General features: G+C 38.5%; 1 protein-coding gene across 1 annotated transcript in view; it reads right to left on the bottom strand.

The window, feature by feature from the left end:
* LOC137969454 (low-density lipoprotein receptor-related protein 6-like) overlaps positions 1-16,461 on the bottom strand; it is a 25,552-nt gene extending 9,091 nt beyond the window's left edge. The window contains exons 1-11 of the mRNA XM_068815693.1: positions 16,182-16,461; positions 14,609-15,047; positions 8,891-9,303; positions 7,215-7,343; positions 5,721-5,921; positions 4,619-4,814; positions 3,778-4,169; positions 3,434-3,556; positions 2,412-2,802; positions 1,137-1,516; positions 223-351 (exon numbers count right to left, since the gene is read on the bottom strand). Of these exons, the coding sequence (XP_068671794.1) occupies positions 223-351; positions 1,137-1,516; positions 2,412-2,802; positions 3,434-3,556; positions 3,778-4,169; positions 4,619-4,814; positions 5,721-5,921; positions 7,215-7,343; positions 8,891-9,303; positions 14,609-15,047; positions 16,182-16,236 (2,848 nt within the window). The 5' untranslated portion in view covers positions 16,237-16,461. The remainder of the gene's footprint in view (positions 1-222; positions 352-1,136; positions 1,517-2,411; positions 2,803-3,433; positions 3,557-3,777; positions 4,170-4,618; positions 4,815-5,720; positions 5,922-7,214; positions 7,344-8,890; positions 9,304-14,608; positions 15,048-16,181) is intronic.
* Positions 16,462-18,999: the final 2,538 nt, after the last annotated feature.

Genomic DNA, 18,999 nt, shown 5'->3' with positions numbered 1-18,999 from the left:
CTGTCCTACTAACTTCGGAAATTAAGAATAATACGAGGAAACAACGAAACCAATTGGGGTCTTCGCGTCCGAATTTTTTGTGCGTTTGCTGCTGGGAGCCTGCACCACCTATTGATTGACTAATACTTGTCCGCTTCTGCGATTTATCAAAGTTATAACCTCTGCAATTTGTTAAAACGATAGGCATGGATGCCTTTAAGGTCCTTTAAAAGTTTAGTTTACCTTCGCAAGTTTGGTTGTCCGTATCTAATAACTGATAGTGCGTGGGACAGGAACACACTCTTGTGCTATCTGGTTTGGCGAAGCAAAGATGGCTACATCCATTGTTGTCGGCGGCGCAAGGATTCCAGCCTGAAACATGAATGGAGGTGTTACAAGAAAAACGCTGACATACCGGTATATCAAGCACTTATCGCATAAGAACACATCGGAACCTAGAACAATGTTAAACAGGCCCCTTGCTGCAATACGGAAGAGTATCTATTGAAAGCCAAAACGCACATACGCTATTCTTATCGAGAGTTTCTTTTAGGCCCTGGCCAGAAAAATTAATAAACAAGTCATCAAATCGGTAATTACTACAAAGCTTCAAAAATTCTGCTGTCGTAATGGTGAATGTTTTCGCCGAATCCAAAATACCCAGTGCGACCACAAAAATTTACAACTGCAGGGACAATTTGTTGCAAGGACCCCTCTATTGAATCTCATCGAAAACGAGCAGTCTGAGACCATCTCACACCATTCTAGTACCAAATCTGCTTGATAATTAGCATGCTTGACAAGTACTTAACAGTTATTTCATGAGTGCGCGCGGTGGAAGACTGGGATTCAATGAAAACTAGCAATAAGGGATACTACCGGACAAAATATGGGGTGCATAAATGACGCTGTGGTGAGAGCACTCGCCTCCCACCAATGTGGCCCGGGTCGATTCCCAGACTCGGCGTCACAATTATGTGGGTTGAGTTGTTGATTCTCTACTCTGCAGCGAGAGGTTTTCTCCGGGTACTCCGGTTTCCCCTCTCTTCAAAAACCAACATTTGACTTGATTTGCCCCCAATTAGCGCTCTAGCGCTAGAACAACTAGACACTTAAATTTAAGTTCGTTTCCTTTATGTACAAAATTCTTTACATACCTTCCTGTCTGCTGCTGTGAAATACAAGGATGTCCATAATAATGTCAATATTGCTCTCAATTCGCGTCGGATCCAATCCATTCGTCTTATTAGCTCGGTAAATTGTTGATGAGTCAGCGTAATAGATATAATCCTTGAATTGTGTCAGGGCAAATGTCTTTGGCAGCCCTGACACGACAATTCGCCTATTTGTTCCATTTAAGTTTGCACACTCAATCACCCTCCTGTCTTGATCGGCCCAGAAGATTAATCCGGTCGAAGAGTCGATTGTCAAGCCAGCAGGAGGAGTTGGGTTTTTGAATAAAGTGCGTCTGTTTGATCCATCTAAGTCAGCTATTTCTATAGTTGGCTTTCTTCCACCGTTCACCCAGTACATATGCCTACAAAAAAATGCACATTAACCTCCCAAAGCGTTAAACTTTTATACTTCAGACCAAGTGTGAGGAATAAAATCGAATCCCGTGAAGACCTGGTGCAATAAAACAGTCTTGCGCAAGACCGGAGAACTTGTTTCGAATGAATCTGGGACCGGTTACTCGAAAGTCCCGAAATTTTACGGGCCATTTTCGGGTGTAACAATTCCCTTTGTATCTCAAGAACGGAGAGGATTTAAATCGTCAAACTTCATATTCATTTTTCTTTTTGTTATCTTAAAAACATGTTAAAAGATCGGCTTTCTAAAACAAGTGGTTGGCAGTTTCACAGATGGCTTTTCGGGCCCGAAAAGTTTTTGGGACTTTCGAGAAACGGGCCCCTGGTTGGAAACTTCTTCAAAAACGTATTCGTGTTGGAAAAAAATTTCCACCTTCAAAATTTCCAGGGGCCGCAATCTTAAATAACTGTGACATGCCATGCTTGCGAAGTTGCCCTATAAATTTTGTTGCAAAAAGAGCATTTAATTAGATGAGGGACAAACGTAACACGACACGACCAAAACAAGCCATTTTTCCGTATGGGGTTCGACTTAATTGTCTTCTTTATTGAAATTTCTCCAGCTTGCCCGGTCGCTCACGCGCGGAACCGCTTCTTACACAGAGAAGCGGAAAAAGGGCTGTAACAAGACACTTTCTCCTGGTAAGAGTGTTGACGTACATATTATATGTATGTGGATAATTATAGTAATGTGGAAGAAAGCACGCAGTGGCCAACTGCGGGATATCCTCAGCCAGTACCAAGGACCAAACAAGATAGAGTAAAACAAGCTTCCTTGACCAGAACGTCGGATACCGATCGTTCCTTGTTTCTATTGGTTTAATTTGAAAAGCAGAATTTTACCCTGAGACCGGATGAAGCACCAGTTCATGTGGTTCCCATACATCCTTCCAAATCAACATTTTTCTGTGTTGCCCATCCAACCGGGACACTTCTATTCGATGATTGCTTGCGTCCGTCCAATACAGGTTCTTAGCAATCCAGTCCACAGCCAGACCATCCGGAAATGACAAGTCTACTTCAATTATCGGTTCCATGTGGCTGCCATTGAGGAAAGCTCTGCTTATCGTCTTTTGGGTCCCATCCGTCCAGTAAACTTGCATCTCATCAACGTTGAAGTCCAACGCACGCGCATCTTTCACACCCACCAAAGGAATCACTACTCCGTTGTTGGTATCCAAGGAGATTCTCCTTATATTCTCTTGACTGGAGAACAATAGAAACGCTTCCGGCACTGTGGATGATTAAGACGAAAGCTATCAAACAGAGTAGAGAAAAGGGATGGCGCAGTGGTGAGAGCACTCACCTCCCCACGAATGCGTTTGATTCCCAAAATTTGGTGTCCCATGTTGGTTGAGTTTGGTTGTTCTCTATTCTGCTCTACGAGGTTTTTCTCAGGGTACTCCGGTTTTCCCCTCTCTTCAAAAACCAAACTACGACTTTCTTTCGTGTACCCAGCTAGTGGCCCAGTCTTAATTAAAATCGACCCTTTAATAAAGTTATTATTACATTGAGCACATTGTAGGTGCTAGTGATTAGCTTGATCAAAAAGAAAAAGCAGAGTATTGTATCAAGAGTGTCAGAACGGTCTCAAGGAGTTTGGGACTACTCCTCCACCTTTCTCCAAAAAGCAGGATTAGAACCACAATCACATACAGAGATCCAATTACACTCTTCAACTGCATTTATCACTTAGGCCCGTTTTGAAGGTCGCATTTTACACTTGGCAAATCTAATGCAAATGAGAAAAATCTATTGTTTTCGCTCATTTGCATTAGATTCGGAACATGTAAAATGCGACGTTTAAAACGGGCCTAACAGAATAAGCTCTCCAAAGCCAGGAAAATAACCATGAGAATACTTACAAATACAACTCTTCTTGTCTGCAAGTATTTCCATTCCATCGGGACACTCGCAATTGACTCCTATTGGACTGTACAGGCACAAGTGACTGCATCCTCCATTATCTTGCTGACAGGGGTTCGATCCTATAAAGGAACATTTTCATCATTTTATCAACCTCAGAGAAGCAAGCTCCAAGTTCCAATAACAGTACACAAGGTTTTTTGAAGATTTTTAATTACAGTGGATGGTCTGTTTTGAAAAACAAAATGCAATATCTCCTTACAAAATAGTGCAGCAGAGAACCCGGAAAACACAACAAAGTGGGTGTCATCGTTTCGGGTAAGGAAAACTACAATATTCTCACCTAGATTAAGGCTGAGGTTAACTGCTTTTAATCCCATCAAATCCGGTAGGTTTTCAATGAGGATTTTTCTGTCTTTTCGAGTGTCTTTAGTGATACTTTCTATGTTCCTTTTTTGCCAGTCTGTCCAATATAGCTTATCTCCATTAGAAGTAAAACCAAACACGTGTGGAAAATTTTCATTCAGCAATGGTCTTCGATTGCTCCCATCCATATTCATAACCTCAATTTTGTCGTATTTAGCATCTGCCCAATAAATCTTCTGTTCATGGAAATCAATGGCAATCCCATTTGCCCATGCTATGGAGTCGTTCACCAAGGTAATGCGATGGCTTCCATCAAGTCCTGCTCTTTCTATCTTTGGATTCTTTCCCCAGTCAGTCCAATACATGTAGCTGACAAAAAAGAAAAACTAAATCAGTTCCTATCATAATTTGGAAATTGTTTATTGCTATAAACGAAAATCCCCTTTAATTTTTTTCCCCAAGGACACAAACACAGATTTATTCTCCAAATAATTACATGCACTATCAGACAGGGTTACACTTAGGAAAGGATAGCTTAACGTTATGTTTGCATTCACATGTAAAAGACTCTTCTTTCAATTACAACATGATGAAGATACAGAATACTATCTGCTGGCTCTAATCTTTGCAAGCTGGAATTATAGACTAAGCAAAAATGCATTTGCCACGCTTCACTGTACAAAGCAAATTAAAACAATGTGGATTACTTGTAGTATTCAAATGGACCTTATTTTTTGGCCACAAGTGCCTTGTTTTTTGTTTCTTGTCTTATTTCCCTCCCAAAAACATCACAACACTATCTGTAATCAAGTGCTTACCCATGAGAAGGATCCAAAGCAATCGCTCGTGGTTCATCCAGATTTTCGCTGATTAGAACTTTTCTTGCTGTTCCATTTAATCGACTGACTTCAATTCGATCAGTACCAGTGTCAGTCCAGTACAAATTGCGTGCCACCCAATCAACAGCAATTCCATCAGGACGTTTGATTTGCGAAGCTATGACAACCTCTACATCTGAAACCAAGAAAACAATTTGTAAAAAGTAAAAGCAACTTCTTTTGAGGTGTTTTGTCTGCTTTAAAATTTATACTCTTGGTGGTATACTTTGAATTCAAAAGGAATAATTAACCCTTGGACACCTAAACCGGCCAGACTGTCTAATGCCAGACGATTTTACTTGTCAATGGGGAACCCCCCGGGAGTCAATGGGTTATAAAATGGCCATCAATATACATGTACCATGTATATAACCACAAACTTTCAAACAGATCTCTTTTAAGATTCCTCTGATACCAATTAATACCTGGGGTGTCCTAGTGTGTTTGAGGTTTCAACGGGAACCTTTAAGTTAAGCAATCAAAAACTACAATGTATGTCCCCTCCACGGTCCCACAGACCTCTGGCGGTGAGACTTAACAGATTTTACTCTGTCTAATGCAAGACGATTTTACTCATCAACTGGGAGAATCCTTGCACATTCAAGGTGTCAATGGTTTAATGCAGATTTTTGCAGTGCCTTCCATTTTGACAAAATCTTTTGCATGCACCTATGTCCAAAACAGGACCACTAAGAGTTGGAAAATGGGAGTTCAGAGGGGAAGGGTGCGAGGAAACAAAGTCCACATTCCGTGACCCAACCGTATGGTTAAGTGCCATTGTAATAGATTTCTTGCTAATGGTTACTAAATGCAAATTTCTGCAGTGCCTTCCATTTTAACAAAATATTTTGCACACACCCTAAGTTCAAAACAGGACCACTAAGACTTGGAAAATGGGAGTTCAGAGGGGAATGGTGCAAGGAACCACTTTTCACTAGTGTGCAGGCTTGCATTATTTGGGCTGACTGTTTGACCCCAAGAGGTTTAAAAAAACTTACAAAGCCTAGTGGCTTGCATACAAATAGTGCATAAAGTTCTATACCTGTGCCATTCACTCTGGATCTCTTAATTTCAAGATTCTCATCATCGCTCCAATAAATGAATTTATCGACAGGGTCAAAATCAATAGCAACTGCATGTCTGATACCAAAGACTGGAACAACAACATCAGTAAAATCAGATGTGTCCAGCGAGATAAGCCTGATATCCTCTTTCCTTGCCAATAATAGAAAGTTAACCGGACCTGTGAAATAGAGAATTGTTGATAGAACAAAGTCATTGATACTCGATTTTTTCCTACGTTATGCTAGTTTTTCCATTAATACATTCACTGATTCAGAACTCTCTTTTTATTAAGGGTCCAAGATTTGACAGAAGATACCTTACTGCTCTTCAGCGGAGTGGCAGTATTACTTTTCAAGTAAAGATATGATCCTCACAGTTATGGACGCAATTAATTTTACCAATTGCGTAGAGAAGCCTGAAAAATTCAGGACTTCAACAGGGTTTGAACCTGTGACCTTGCGATACTTGTGCGATGCTCTGACCAACTGAGCTATCCAGCCACTGCATGATGTTGGGAGCTGGTCATTTGTGGGTTCTAATCATCCCGTGAGGAATGAATCAATGAACGAAACTGCACTGCCGATATGAAATCAAGTAATTAAAAGCTATGATCCTCGCAGTTATGGACGCAATTTTAGCAACTGCATAGAGAAGCCTGAAAAATACAGGACTTCAACAGGGTTTGAACCTGTGACCTCACAATACCGGTGCAATGCTCTAACCAACTGAGCTATGAAGCCACTGACGCTGTCAGGCTTTTCTACGCAATTGCTAAAATTGAGTCCATAACTGCGAGGATCATAGCTTTACTTGATTTCATATCCAAAGTGCAGTATATGATTCATTTCACATATCATTTCGTTCAGTATTAATTTTATTACTTAAAAGCCTTAAAGTGGCTTAAATAAATTTTCACATTATCCTAGGTACTTGTGCAATATAATTAATTGACTTCCCTGAGGATTTCAGCTAGCTGTCTGAGCAAAGAAAAGACTTAGAGGTTACATGTAGCAAGAGTTACATGATTGTACAACTCATGTCAATTCACAAACAATATTTATATCAATATTCTATAATATACAGACCTATTGTTTTGTCATTCAAATTGTTTTATAACGTGATTTACTGTATTAGAACAGTTTGCAAGTTGTTTTTCAGGACACATGACAATCAAAATACACTAATTCTTTATTGAACAGTTTGACAGTATCAGATTCTCATCATTTATTTATCTCACTTTACTAATAAAATTATTAATAGGTTGGTCTTCCCAACTGTGCGATAAATACACTCTTGAAATGACATCAACATTCTCATTCTCTCTGATTCTAAGACTTATAACCAGACAGCTGGCATTTTTCAGCGTCATACTGTGTAATATCTCTTTATATGTTTAAAACAAAAGGAATTAGGGATTATACATGTACGCACTTTAAATCACCATTTTTGAGTCAATGTCTTTCGTTAGTACCTTTCTCGCATGTTCTTTGGTCTGATAGAAGCCTTACACCTGTTGGACATGCGCAGGAACGACCACTGGTATTCAACAAACACAAATGACTGCAACCTCCATTAGTGGTTGAATTGCAAGGATTTTTACCTGTAAAGGAAGTAAATGAGCAGTGGACAAATTCTGGACTAAGTTATTGTATAAATTCTCACAATTGCTAAGTTTGAAGAAATACTATCCTACTGTAGTAATTAACCCAATTTACAGATAAGGAATTGGTCCCAGTTATATATTAAAAGGGCCAGTAAATGTTTTCCGGTGAGAAAGTCACGATCCGTCAGTTTCAATCTCGATCTGCAAAGATTTCAGTATTTGCCCAGGCTCATAATTGTGACTACACGTATACACACTCTAGTTAAAAGGTGTGTAAGACAGTCTTCATCAACTTTTAATGCAAAGTATTAACAATTATTGGACGAGGTTGAGCAAAATATCATGATTTGTCAGTGGCGAGCAGATCAATTATTTGCCGAAGCCGAAGATGAAGGCTGAGGCAAATAATTGATCTGCGAGACACTGACAAATCACGATATTTTGCAATAACCGAGGTCAATAATTGTTTTATCATTCTATCACCGAGTTTTTTTTTTGTTTTTGTTTCTGAGAAGCCGTAAGCACGCGCTGCCTTACAGAGTCAAGTAATGGCACCAATCAATTGGTTTCCTTCCTAGCATAATTATATTTGTAGACTTACAGTGCTGTATATATTTCACTTACAGTCAAACATTCGATAACACTAGGAATCAACAAAGCTACCTTTCTTTCCTTGAGATACTCTCGAAAGACGTTGAGTGCAACTTTTGTTTCTTTCTTAGTATTCTCACTGTTCTTTCGATCAACTAAAGATGTCGAATCATTCTCTGACGGCTCAAGGAACCGATCTGCCATTTTCTCACAAGAGCGTGATGTCAACTGCGCATGAGCAGAATATTACTTGCAGCAAAACACTTATTTGTAGGCAGTTATTTGCAGGTCATGTGGGGGCTCTCAGCCAATGAAAAGGAAGGACAAAATACATCGAATTATAATAATAATTATTTTACACTCTGGATAGTGACTCATCCACCGGATAAAGTTATTCAGCCTTTAACCAACTGGGGACTGGTGTTCGTTCCACAACCCAGACCACCACACTCAACTAACCAGGGGGGTCAGATCAATAAAAGAAGTGACACTTTTAGTGTACAAGTTGAAAGCCTAGAAATTTTGAGGAAAGACGGTTGTTCGTCTTGAATTTCAGAACAAATATCGCCTCTCTGTCGAAGCATTCACATATTTACTTGCAGCAGTAGGCCACCAGCTTGAACAAATAAACTTCGTGCAAATGGAACTTACTGTACATATGTAGTCTACAAGCGTATTCAAGTTCCGTTACAATAGTAAAGCTACAGTTGTCCGTTAAAATTATTATATCATGACCCGGGCTGCACATGTAAATTCCATCCAGTGCAGAAAAATCTTTTATTGAATTCATGAATTTACAAGTTGGACTTGACACGCGTGATTTACATGAGTAAAAAACTACACAGTCAAGTAACTTTTTTATCGAATTGGCCCCACAACTTTCAGACCGAAATTAAGACTGAAAAAAATCAAGCTTTTGAATGCAACTTAAATATTTTACAACATTAACTTACCAGGTCTGGATTTCTGTCTTGTCGATTCAAATGCCCGAATGCCCATATGAGGATATGCATTTGATGAAATCATTTGGCACCGCATTCCAGTATTCTTGTTTGAGGAGTGAATCCCTCTTGTCTTCCAATCTGTCCAATATATTTTATTCTCGTACAACGTCAGATCAAATGGATGACCCAAAGTACACTGTGCAGGAGATTTAAATACTTTCTCACGGCCTGAGCCATCATAATTTGCCTTATCTATATAATACAATTTGGCATCTGTCCAATATATTTTATGAGCGCTGTAGTCTATTGTCAGCCCATTGGGCCAATAAATGTCTTGTTGGATAACTGACTGACGATTTGAAGCATCCATTTCAGCTCTCTCTATTTTGGGCTCTTCCCCCCAATCAGTCCAAAACATGAACCTACACAAACAAAAAAAATGCAAAATACATCAACCTAAATATGCTAATGACACTTAATTAATCTGTAGAAGAAAAAAATAGGGAAATTTTTTACAAATAAAATGCAAGAGGAATCTTAAAGCCCAACTTAAAACTGTTCAAATATCTGTTATGGCCTGAAGCTCGTAATGGTATTGAGTTCCACTGCCTTGGTGCTGAAACTTGGAAGGCTCTGTCCCCTTGAGTTGCATGAACTTAACTAAACCTCTAACTGTGCATGTAGGGCATAAACAAACTCACAAAATTAAGTTAGGGACTCAAAAAACGTCTCTGAATGACCTCAACCTTGATTTAATTAAAGCAATTACTGGAGCATAATTCAGGGTCGTAACGAGGTATATGGGATCATGGATCAAAGGTCTGAAAAGGACCAGGATCAAGGATCACAGCTCTGGGATCTGGAATCACAACGCGTGGGATCGGGATCAGCCATATTTTTCATGGAATGAGGGATCAGGGATCACATTTTTGCCGGTTCAGGGATAAAAATACTCATCATTTTTGGGATCGGGGTTCAAAATTTCGGGTAAAAATGTCGGATCAGTTACAAAAAAATATACCTCGTTACGACCCTGATAATTCTTCTTTAAATTTCAGGCTTCATTTCCTTGCTTCAAGTCACAAGAATATTCACCCTTTCACTCAATCCCCTCCACTTATAGCTTTTCCTCTGCCTTATACTAGACAAATTTATTGGTCCCTGCAGGAAATCCCTTAGGGGCAGAAAGGATATTTTGAATTGACAAGTTGATGTGATGTGATTAGAGCATAATCGATTGCAAGTACTCTGCCTATCTCATAATGACAATATTTGACATTTAAAAATGGTAATATCACGATTGTGACCTTTACTATAATTATTCTCATTTATAAAACATCCAGATCCTCAGTGGTGACGTAAACGAAAGATCTGGGGCAACTAAACATTGAGATTTAATCACCTCATATCCAGCTTGTTAATTATTGTGAAGTATGAAGTTAAAACAAAAATAAAATAACATGAAGTTTAATTGGACTACCATTCATTTCTTTTCCTCAACTTTTATTTCCCTGAATTCTGTGAACTTTTACCTTTTAGGTGGAAAATTCCAAACAGGACTTAATCAAATGCCAATTTGAATTTTCTGTTGCAATGTGACTCCAGCTTCACCCAGAGTACTTTGCTGTCATGCGCCCGTTTTACAAGCACTATGATCGCTTTATGATCCCTTGCACAGTTTTATAAAGCTAATTGGGCTGGGAGTGAAGAGAACTACAAAACATTTGTGAAAAAATGAGCCACCACTGACACAAAAAATAAAATGAGGAATAAGCATGGAGGCAGCCTATTTGCTTCACCTTGACGGAGGAATACCAAAACAATTTACTGGCAGTTAAATTTTTGAGTGTTGATGTTAGTTAAAGCCCTCTTAAAATCTGCAAGAATTGTATTCATGTATACTTCAATTCATAAGACTAATGGGATCCAGGGGCACTAAACTATGTCCTGGGCAGCTAAAATTCAAGGAAAGTGCCATGGGTGGTCACCACACATTGGAGTTAATAATTTTCAGCCCTCAACTACGACTACAACTTCTTCTTCTTATTATCATTATTATTATTATTATTATTATTACTATAAAATTTAACATCATGTTCTGGCTGTTGTCATTGCCGTCTTTCCTTCTGTTAGGCGAGTCATAACAAATGACCAAAGGCTAACAATTGTCTCTTTTTCACATTTCCAACACTTTCCTCGAAATCCTTGCAGTTCCCAACAAAGCAGTTTTTTGAATTACTCCAACATTGAATGGTATCCCTAGCTTTTCAATCCACCTATCAAATCCTTATTATTATTATTATTATTATTATTGTTATTATTATTATTATTATTATTATTATTATTATTATTATTATTATTATTATTATTATCATCATTATCATTATCATTATTGGAATCAATGGAGAGCAGGGTTGGGGAGCCAGGTTGGTGCAATGTTGGCACAGTGATGACAGCACTCACCTCCCACCACTGTGGCCCAGGTTTGATTCCCTGACCCAACACCATCAGTGCCAGGTTGAGTTTGTATTGGTTCTCTACTCTGCTCTGAGGGTTTTTCTCCAGGTTCTCCGGTTTTCCTCCCTCAGTAAAAACCAGCATACAGCTGATTCCCGCTGGCTGTAAGCTGTGCTCCAAGGTCACACATAAAATATAAAGCAACAGCCAGAGGCACCATAGTATGCTTTCAGTTCAACCTTGTTGAGTTGCATCGTTGCTGCAGTTGCGACGGCAGTTAGCGAGACAGTTATTTATCATTACCATCACCTGGCATCGTCATAATTTGTCATTTTCATCAACTGCTGTGGTTGTCATTATTATTACATTGTATGTATACATATAGTTTATATTAAGCTGGAGATGTTACAATGTGGAACTCTCCATCAAGTCCACAGGACCTCAGATGTAGAGCACCTTTTGCAGGATGTTGACAGTGCCAAGAAGCACAGTCAGACTTCTGCAGTAGAGATCTGACCTGACTTGCTAATCGCCCTATCTACCAGTCAAAGACTAAACTGCTAAGGGCGCAGTTCAAGAGGTCAGACCCCAAAGGGGTTGTGTAGTCAGCTAGGTGTTCAGCCCCTCAACACAACCCATGTATGACCTCGGACATAAGCAACACAGCCAGATGGAATAGGCTGGGAGTCGACTTTTCTGAGGGAGGAAAACCGGAGTACCCAGAGAAACTCAGCCCAAATACCAGCATAGGGATGCAGAGGTGGGAGGCATGAGCGTTATAAGTACTGTTTTGACTTTCCCCTTTTGATTGGGACACTAGCATCATTATCATTATCATCATCATTATTATTATCATTATTATCATTATTATTATTAATACATACATACATTTATATATTATTAAGAAATACTGGATATCCTTATTTGTATCATTTCCCCAACAATACCATGTAACATAATACATGTACCATACATGAGTAGAATTAATAATACCATGCATGTGTATACTGTAATTTATACATGTATAGAATTATTGTTTACTATGCAATTATTACAACATGTACGAGATAAGTCCATCACAAAATTTGCTTGCAACTTGATTGTTGACATACAAATGAAACATTTCCACAATAAAATCCCAGTGTTAAAGACAAAGTTTCACTCAGTGTTTTTCTCCTTTCTTAGAAATGCAGTACTGTATAACAGTTTTCAATGAACATAATTACACATAAATTCAGTTATTTCTACAGTAGCAATCAACCTCAAAATACATAAGCTCACCAAGCACTGTAAGGGCAACATGATATGTAATGTATCACGAATCAGGGTTTCTAAGCTGAAACTAATCCACTTTTTGATCCTGAACTCCACATATTTTCTTAAGAAACAAAGGAAAATCTCAAAACTGTATATAGAGGCTAAAATATTACAAGGTTCTGTTGGTAAACAATCAAACTTTACGGACTGATTGCATTAAGGACAAAATGCTTAAACTTAAAGTGAGCAAAGAGTTCACACCAATGGACTGTGTATATAATAGAGCCATCATCATGAAGTTTATATGTCTTCACCTCAGCTTACAGCCATTATTTTCTAAATAAAACTTAACTTGAACAGTAGTTTTAAAAATGTACAAAGAATTAACAGGCTTTATGTACAGGTCATCAGGAGCAGACAGTCACAGCTAATCTATTGTTTCCTATTTCCTTCCGGCTGTGGATAATACAAGGCACTGGTAATTTCTTCTTTAATGGATTACCTGACAAACATTGTAACTTCATCTAAGAATAACAGCATTTTCCCCAAAACAAGCTGTGTTAAATCCCTTAAGAGGATTGACTGCTCATTAATGAAATAAGCCCAGTAGAAGTTCTGTTCCACTGAACAATTCACTTCTATTGATTACATGAAGAGGTAGGTTTCCTAGATCACGCATCTCTTATGGAAAATATTGTTATGAAGTAAAAAGGTAAATCACTAACTTGGCTTATATCTCCGAATCCTCTGTCTGATAGACAGACAAATGAACCAATGACTGTGCTTCGTTAACACAGGATACCAGTTAAAAATAAAATTAGAACTAGAGAAAAATCCAAATTAGTGCTGTTCCAAAAATATTGACAACTAAACCAAAGATCCCTTTAAAGACAAAAACCTGAGAACAAGGGTATAAAAACCCACAAAGTGAAAACCAATGTCAAAAAAATTAACAGAAAAAAAGGAAGAGAAAAAAAGCACATATTAATATCTTATCTTTGACTGTTAGTAGTACATAATTTACAAAGCAGAACTCACTCTGTTATTACACAGTGTAAATAAATCCTTGTAAACAATAGATAATTAAAAAAACATTCATTTAGTCGTGATTTATGAAAAGGTGAGATAAAATTTTGGCGAGTGCTATTGTTTTGGTCCATTAACAGAGCCCTCTTTATACAAGACCACAGATTATTTATCAATTGATATTGGTCCAAGAGCTGAGACATTCAATAAAAGAGCCCATTTACTTCTGTTAAGGATTTTAACACGTCCGTGGCCAACTCATTTAGAGCATAGAAAAACTCTGAATACTTCCAAGCATAATTCACTTTGAGGGTTCTTAGTTCAGTCGACTGCAAGATTTCGTCTATGCATACACAATTTTATTTACTTTAAAGAATTCTAATTACTAAATTTAAATAATCTATGCATTACAAGTAATTTCCACCAGACCTTGGTAGTATCAAAAAAATCCCAAAAAAATTAAATCTCCCATACTTAACGCTTAGGGACAAAACAACATTTATTTTGTACAGAACGACAGGGGGTTATTAAAATAAAGGTTGGAATGAGTCATTAGAGCCAGTATTTAATGCCTGTGATACATTCCTTTTGGCACTTTCAAGACTAGGTGCTGTTTCCTCTTTACAACAGCCAGCAAGAAAAGACGTTAAAAAGAGAGAGAACTAAAAATAGCCTAACGAAAATGCTGATAGATAAATGTGTCTTCAATGTGCCGTAGATCAAAGCTCAGAGTACCCTAATGTATTTTTAATTGTGCGTAGTCCATTAATCTTTTCCTCCTTAAACCCACCGGCCGAATATATCCCTGAAAGCGCAAAAGCATTAGAAAAGGCGACATCTGTGTTAAGGAGGTTTACTAAAAGCCCTTTAAAATAAGCAAAATCAATCAATGGACTCTCTAGAAAAGCGAATTATTTGCAAACAGAGAAGGCCACATATTGCATGAACTTATTAAGCGGCGTATTAGGAAAAATTAGTCACACTTACCCATAGAGCGGGTCAACGGCAATTGCTCTTGGAAGACCCAAATTTTTCCAAAACAGAACCTTTCTATTAGTTCCATCTAAGTTTGCAACTTCTATCCTATTTGTTTGCCAATCTGAATCACCACAGTCGGTCCAATACAACTTTCTGGCCACCCAATCTACAGCTAGGCCTTCGGGTTTCCTCAAACCCAACGAAATCACATCCTCTACGTTTCTTGTCGTTCCTCTGACAGGTATACGCTTGATTTTCTCCAAGATAACATCCGTCCAGAAGACATAGCCCTCCGCAAAGAAGAAATCCACTGCAATAATTGAGTCGTCCAAACCATCGACTACTATCGTCTCTGAAGCAGTACGGTTTTTGTGAATTTTTTCAACTATCCTTATGTCCTTGCGATTGGCATATAAAAGTTTTGGAGAATGAGTTGGAGACAGTGAGACTAAAAAAGAAAAACCAAGTTACCAATGTTCTGGAAATACGAGCAATGGAAAATAAAAACATACCACATTGTAGATTAAAAAACAGATAATTAACCAGAATAGCCCGAAGGACATTAATTTTCAACTTCGAATCATTAGCTAAAAATTTCAATCTTGAGCGGAAGTTAAATTACACATGGTTCCGAAAACGGGCATCCATGCCCAGTGTTTAATTCATCGCCAATGTTCTCCGAGGATTTGCTAACTGCTCTGTAAATAAACACGATAATATAAGCTCACAACTTTTCCAACACTACGCACGTATGTCAAAATCAAGTTCTCCTTTAATTCCCGTAAGGTATCCTGAGATCACTTAGCACAGACAACTTCATGATTTGGCTTTTGTCGCTTAATTGTAAGTCACAAATGATACACAAGGAATCTAGTATGAAATACTCGCAAAATATGCCACATTCGAGTGGATCGAACGACCGATCGAAATTTTGCGTGGCCATTACAGGTATTCTGCGCAACGCCGTTAACTTTAAATCTGAAAGTTCAATTCCATCACGCAACATAGAGCCATATCCTCAGACGCCTAAGGAAGAAGCAGTTTCATTCCAAATTCTCAACTAAGTAACCCAAGACACAAGCCAAGCGAAAATGCATTTAGATAGCACGTGTAAAAGCCACTTCAAGATCGACCTTGTGTTGTTGTTGTTATTATTTCGGACTGCTCGAGTTCATTTTTGCCGCTGTGAACATTTCACAAGCAGAGTGATCTTTCGCTGGTATGCAAAGATGCTATTCAAGCAAACAGAAAAATCTAAATCACGAAAATTCAAAAATTGAAAGCGTGCGTTCTACAATCTCGGCGCAGAGTTGAAATGTGGGATCACTGTTCGAACAAAAATGGTCGACGACTTCGGTATAAATTACAAGTTTTTCCGCGCTAAAAATTGCTTGAAAAGAATCACATGTCAATGGCTAGCGAAGGAAGTATCTTTCTCTGTTCAAAGCAATCTCCGGTGTTACATAAAAAAGCAAGTATTCATTACCGAAAGAGAATTCTTAACCTTGTAAGCGCGTCAATATAGAGCACTTGTATACAGCGAAGGACAGCTTCGAAGAGATACACTTTTGAAGGAACTTACCTGAAGATATCCTATAATAAAGGAAAGTCAAGCAAATTAATGCTTTGAGTCTCATCCTACGCTATCGCTTCGGTAGCTTAACCATTAGAAACAGCGGTCCCAAGCTCCAAGGGGCGAAATAAAGTCACATACAACAACCTTGCTCCTCTAGTGAAAGCATATTCAGTGACAAATAGCCTCTCGGGTGTTTCAAGGGCCATTGAAGGATCACGATCATTTCCGACCAATGACGACACTTGATTTGGGACTCGGGTCACATGAGCCGACAATGTTTCCCACTGATTAGGCAAGATGCCAGAGTAAATAGCTACGGAACAACAGCAGAACTTGCCGATCCGAAGATCGAGTAAAGAGGCTTTTTCTAAGAAGTTTAAAACGTATCTGATCCTTAAACAAAATGACTTAGCAGTGAAAAAGCAAACCTACTGCTAAAATCTAATGACCCAAACTGGCTAACATCACGAATTTTGCCTGCTGACTTTTACAAACTCGCAGGTAGGGGTATTGAAATCTCTTGAACAAAGGAAAGCCTGTTCTTGTTTGCTTTTTTTATCACTTTTCCTTTATTTGAAAAATTTAAACGTTCCTTTTAACTCGTCATGACATAATGAATTCGTCTTTCCTGAGCTTCAATGACTGACGTGCGCTAAAATAGAATTCATTCGGCATCGTACGTTGCTGGATACCACTGAGTAAGTGACATCCCATACAAAGCAGATTAAACCATGAAAGTGTTATGAGTGAATCCCTTTCACCTTAAATTTCAAAAGTTAAATTAAGAAGAATTTTACGGCATAAATCAGTGACAAGATATTAACCAGCACAAAACGGTTTATTAATTAATTTCTTCAATGAAGAAACTCTTTTACTTTTTCGTTGCGAATTACTTCAGCACAAGATTTTCTCTTATGATATTTTCATTGTCAAAATCGTTGCTTTATCAGTCGAATTTACCCTAGGAGTGTTCGTGTATTCACTCTTCCGTGCTAAACCGAGGGGCAAAACTGGGCGGGGAGAGTAAAGTGTTTACGCAAGGGTTTTTCGAACGCCTTCAATTCCTTTTTAAATTGCTTGACAGTTTGAATAGAATCAATAATTAACGACAAAGGCTAAAATCATCTCGGTAAACTACGTTTGTTAATCTGCAACAATGTAAATAAATTAACTAAGCACGTACTAAATACAAGTATGCCAAGGTCGAGACTAATAGAAAACCGCTATGAGATGAGAACTAACACCCCAAGGTATTTACGAGTCAGAAAGATCCGGGTCATATTAAAAAAGGCACTGATATAGCTAAGGCGAGATTTCTGTATAACCAGAGGCAATACTGTTGACACTCGTGTTGTTCCTTTACTAGTACTGATGCGAAAACCTAACGTTCTTCGATATTTGCTCAAGCACTGATATTCCACGATGCTTTTTCATGAAGTAATTTTGGACAAATGGCAATCAAAACAGACTTGAAGTGATGAAAAAAAGCTATTTGGCAGTTGACTTTTCCTAACCTGGTGTTCTTTTCAAAGCTGTCTGTGAACACTCGGTGAAGGACAATGTGAAAACATTTTTCAGGTATTTACGATATTTTAAGCAATTTGAATATCAGTCAATTATCGCATGATCAAATATGAGTGACGTGAACTTCTTAAGCGAAGTGTCATCATTGAAGAGTAGAAGATTTGGCAATTTGCATTATTTCTACAAGCTATATTTTCCTTCTCTTGAAAACCTATTTATTAAATGCAGGACAGTTCTAATTTGAACAGTTTTTCTTCCTGATTTTATTGAAGACAATTTTGCCGTCCACGTGAACAACAATCAAACAATGAATTAATGTCAACTTTTTCCAAAAAATGGAACGAGAGACCATGCGGTTAGCCTGGTTTGATATCCCAAGAACAACAACAACAAAAAAAAAACTCGACTTACGACTTGCTGACCAAAAGTCTGAGGAAACGTTTAGAAATTTATCCCCGCGAACTTCAAATTAAGTCTCATGGGTAGAGGCCTGGGACCAAGTATTTCTCTAAGCTAGTGAACGCTGCGCTAAAAAGCGTGCAAACGTAATTGATTTTTCTCTATAAGTTTCCGAGTTTCGTATTTTTGCAATCGTCAATTTGCCCAAAAAGTTTCGAAGTCGAAGTCCTCAAATCCAGCCTTGCCAGTGGTCTGAACAGTTTTCATCTCGGTCCGCATGCGCATTCAACTCCAGCACCTGAAGACCACTACCACCGAGTCTTTGTTTGGGATTTTACACTGAAAAGATTTGTTTTCTATTCAAACAAGCTGTGACCGGGGCGGCCCGTTTCTCACGAAAATCCCGAAACTATTGCGGGACCCGTGAAGCAATAATATTGAAAAACTTCATGCGATCTACCGTTCATTTCCTAAAACTGAATTCATCATGATCTTAGGGCGCATTCCTTTTGTCAGAACTGACCCACCAGACCTGTCAATTTGCAAAGAAAATGCAACAATTTCAGTGAAGAACACTTGCGTGATAATATAATCCCTCGCATTCTTCTAGATCGAGTATATATCATATTCGAAGTGTGTTAATTTGAAGGCATTGTAGAGTTAGTCCGGCTTCCAAATGCCTGGTCCAGCCGGTCAGTTCTGTCAAATGGAAAGCGTGGTCCCAGAGGTTTTTCTTGAGCCGCGAAGAGGCGGAGACGCGAAGCGTCGAGAAGACGAAAAACCTCTGGTTACCTTGCACTTGAATCTCACTTTCATGCACACGCCAGCTGTCAAACGTGTCAAATTGATAACTAATAAAGGGTCCAATGGGAACTTAGCAATCACGCGTCCCTTTGCGTCC

Source organism: Montipora foliosa, chromosome 9, assembly GCF_036669935.1.
Source record: "Montipora foliosa isolate CH-2021 chromosome 9, ASM3666993v2, whole genome shotgun sequence".
Lineage (NCBI taxonomy): Eukaryota > Metazoa > Cnidaria > Anthozoa > Scleractinia > Acroporidae > Montipora > Montipora foliosa.
The sequence above is the reverse complement of the archived record's forward strand: the minus strand, read 5'-3'. Positions and strand labels throughout refer to the sequence as shown.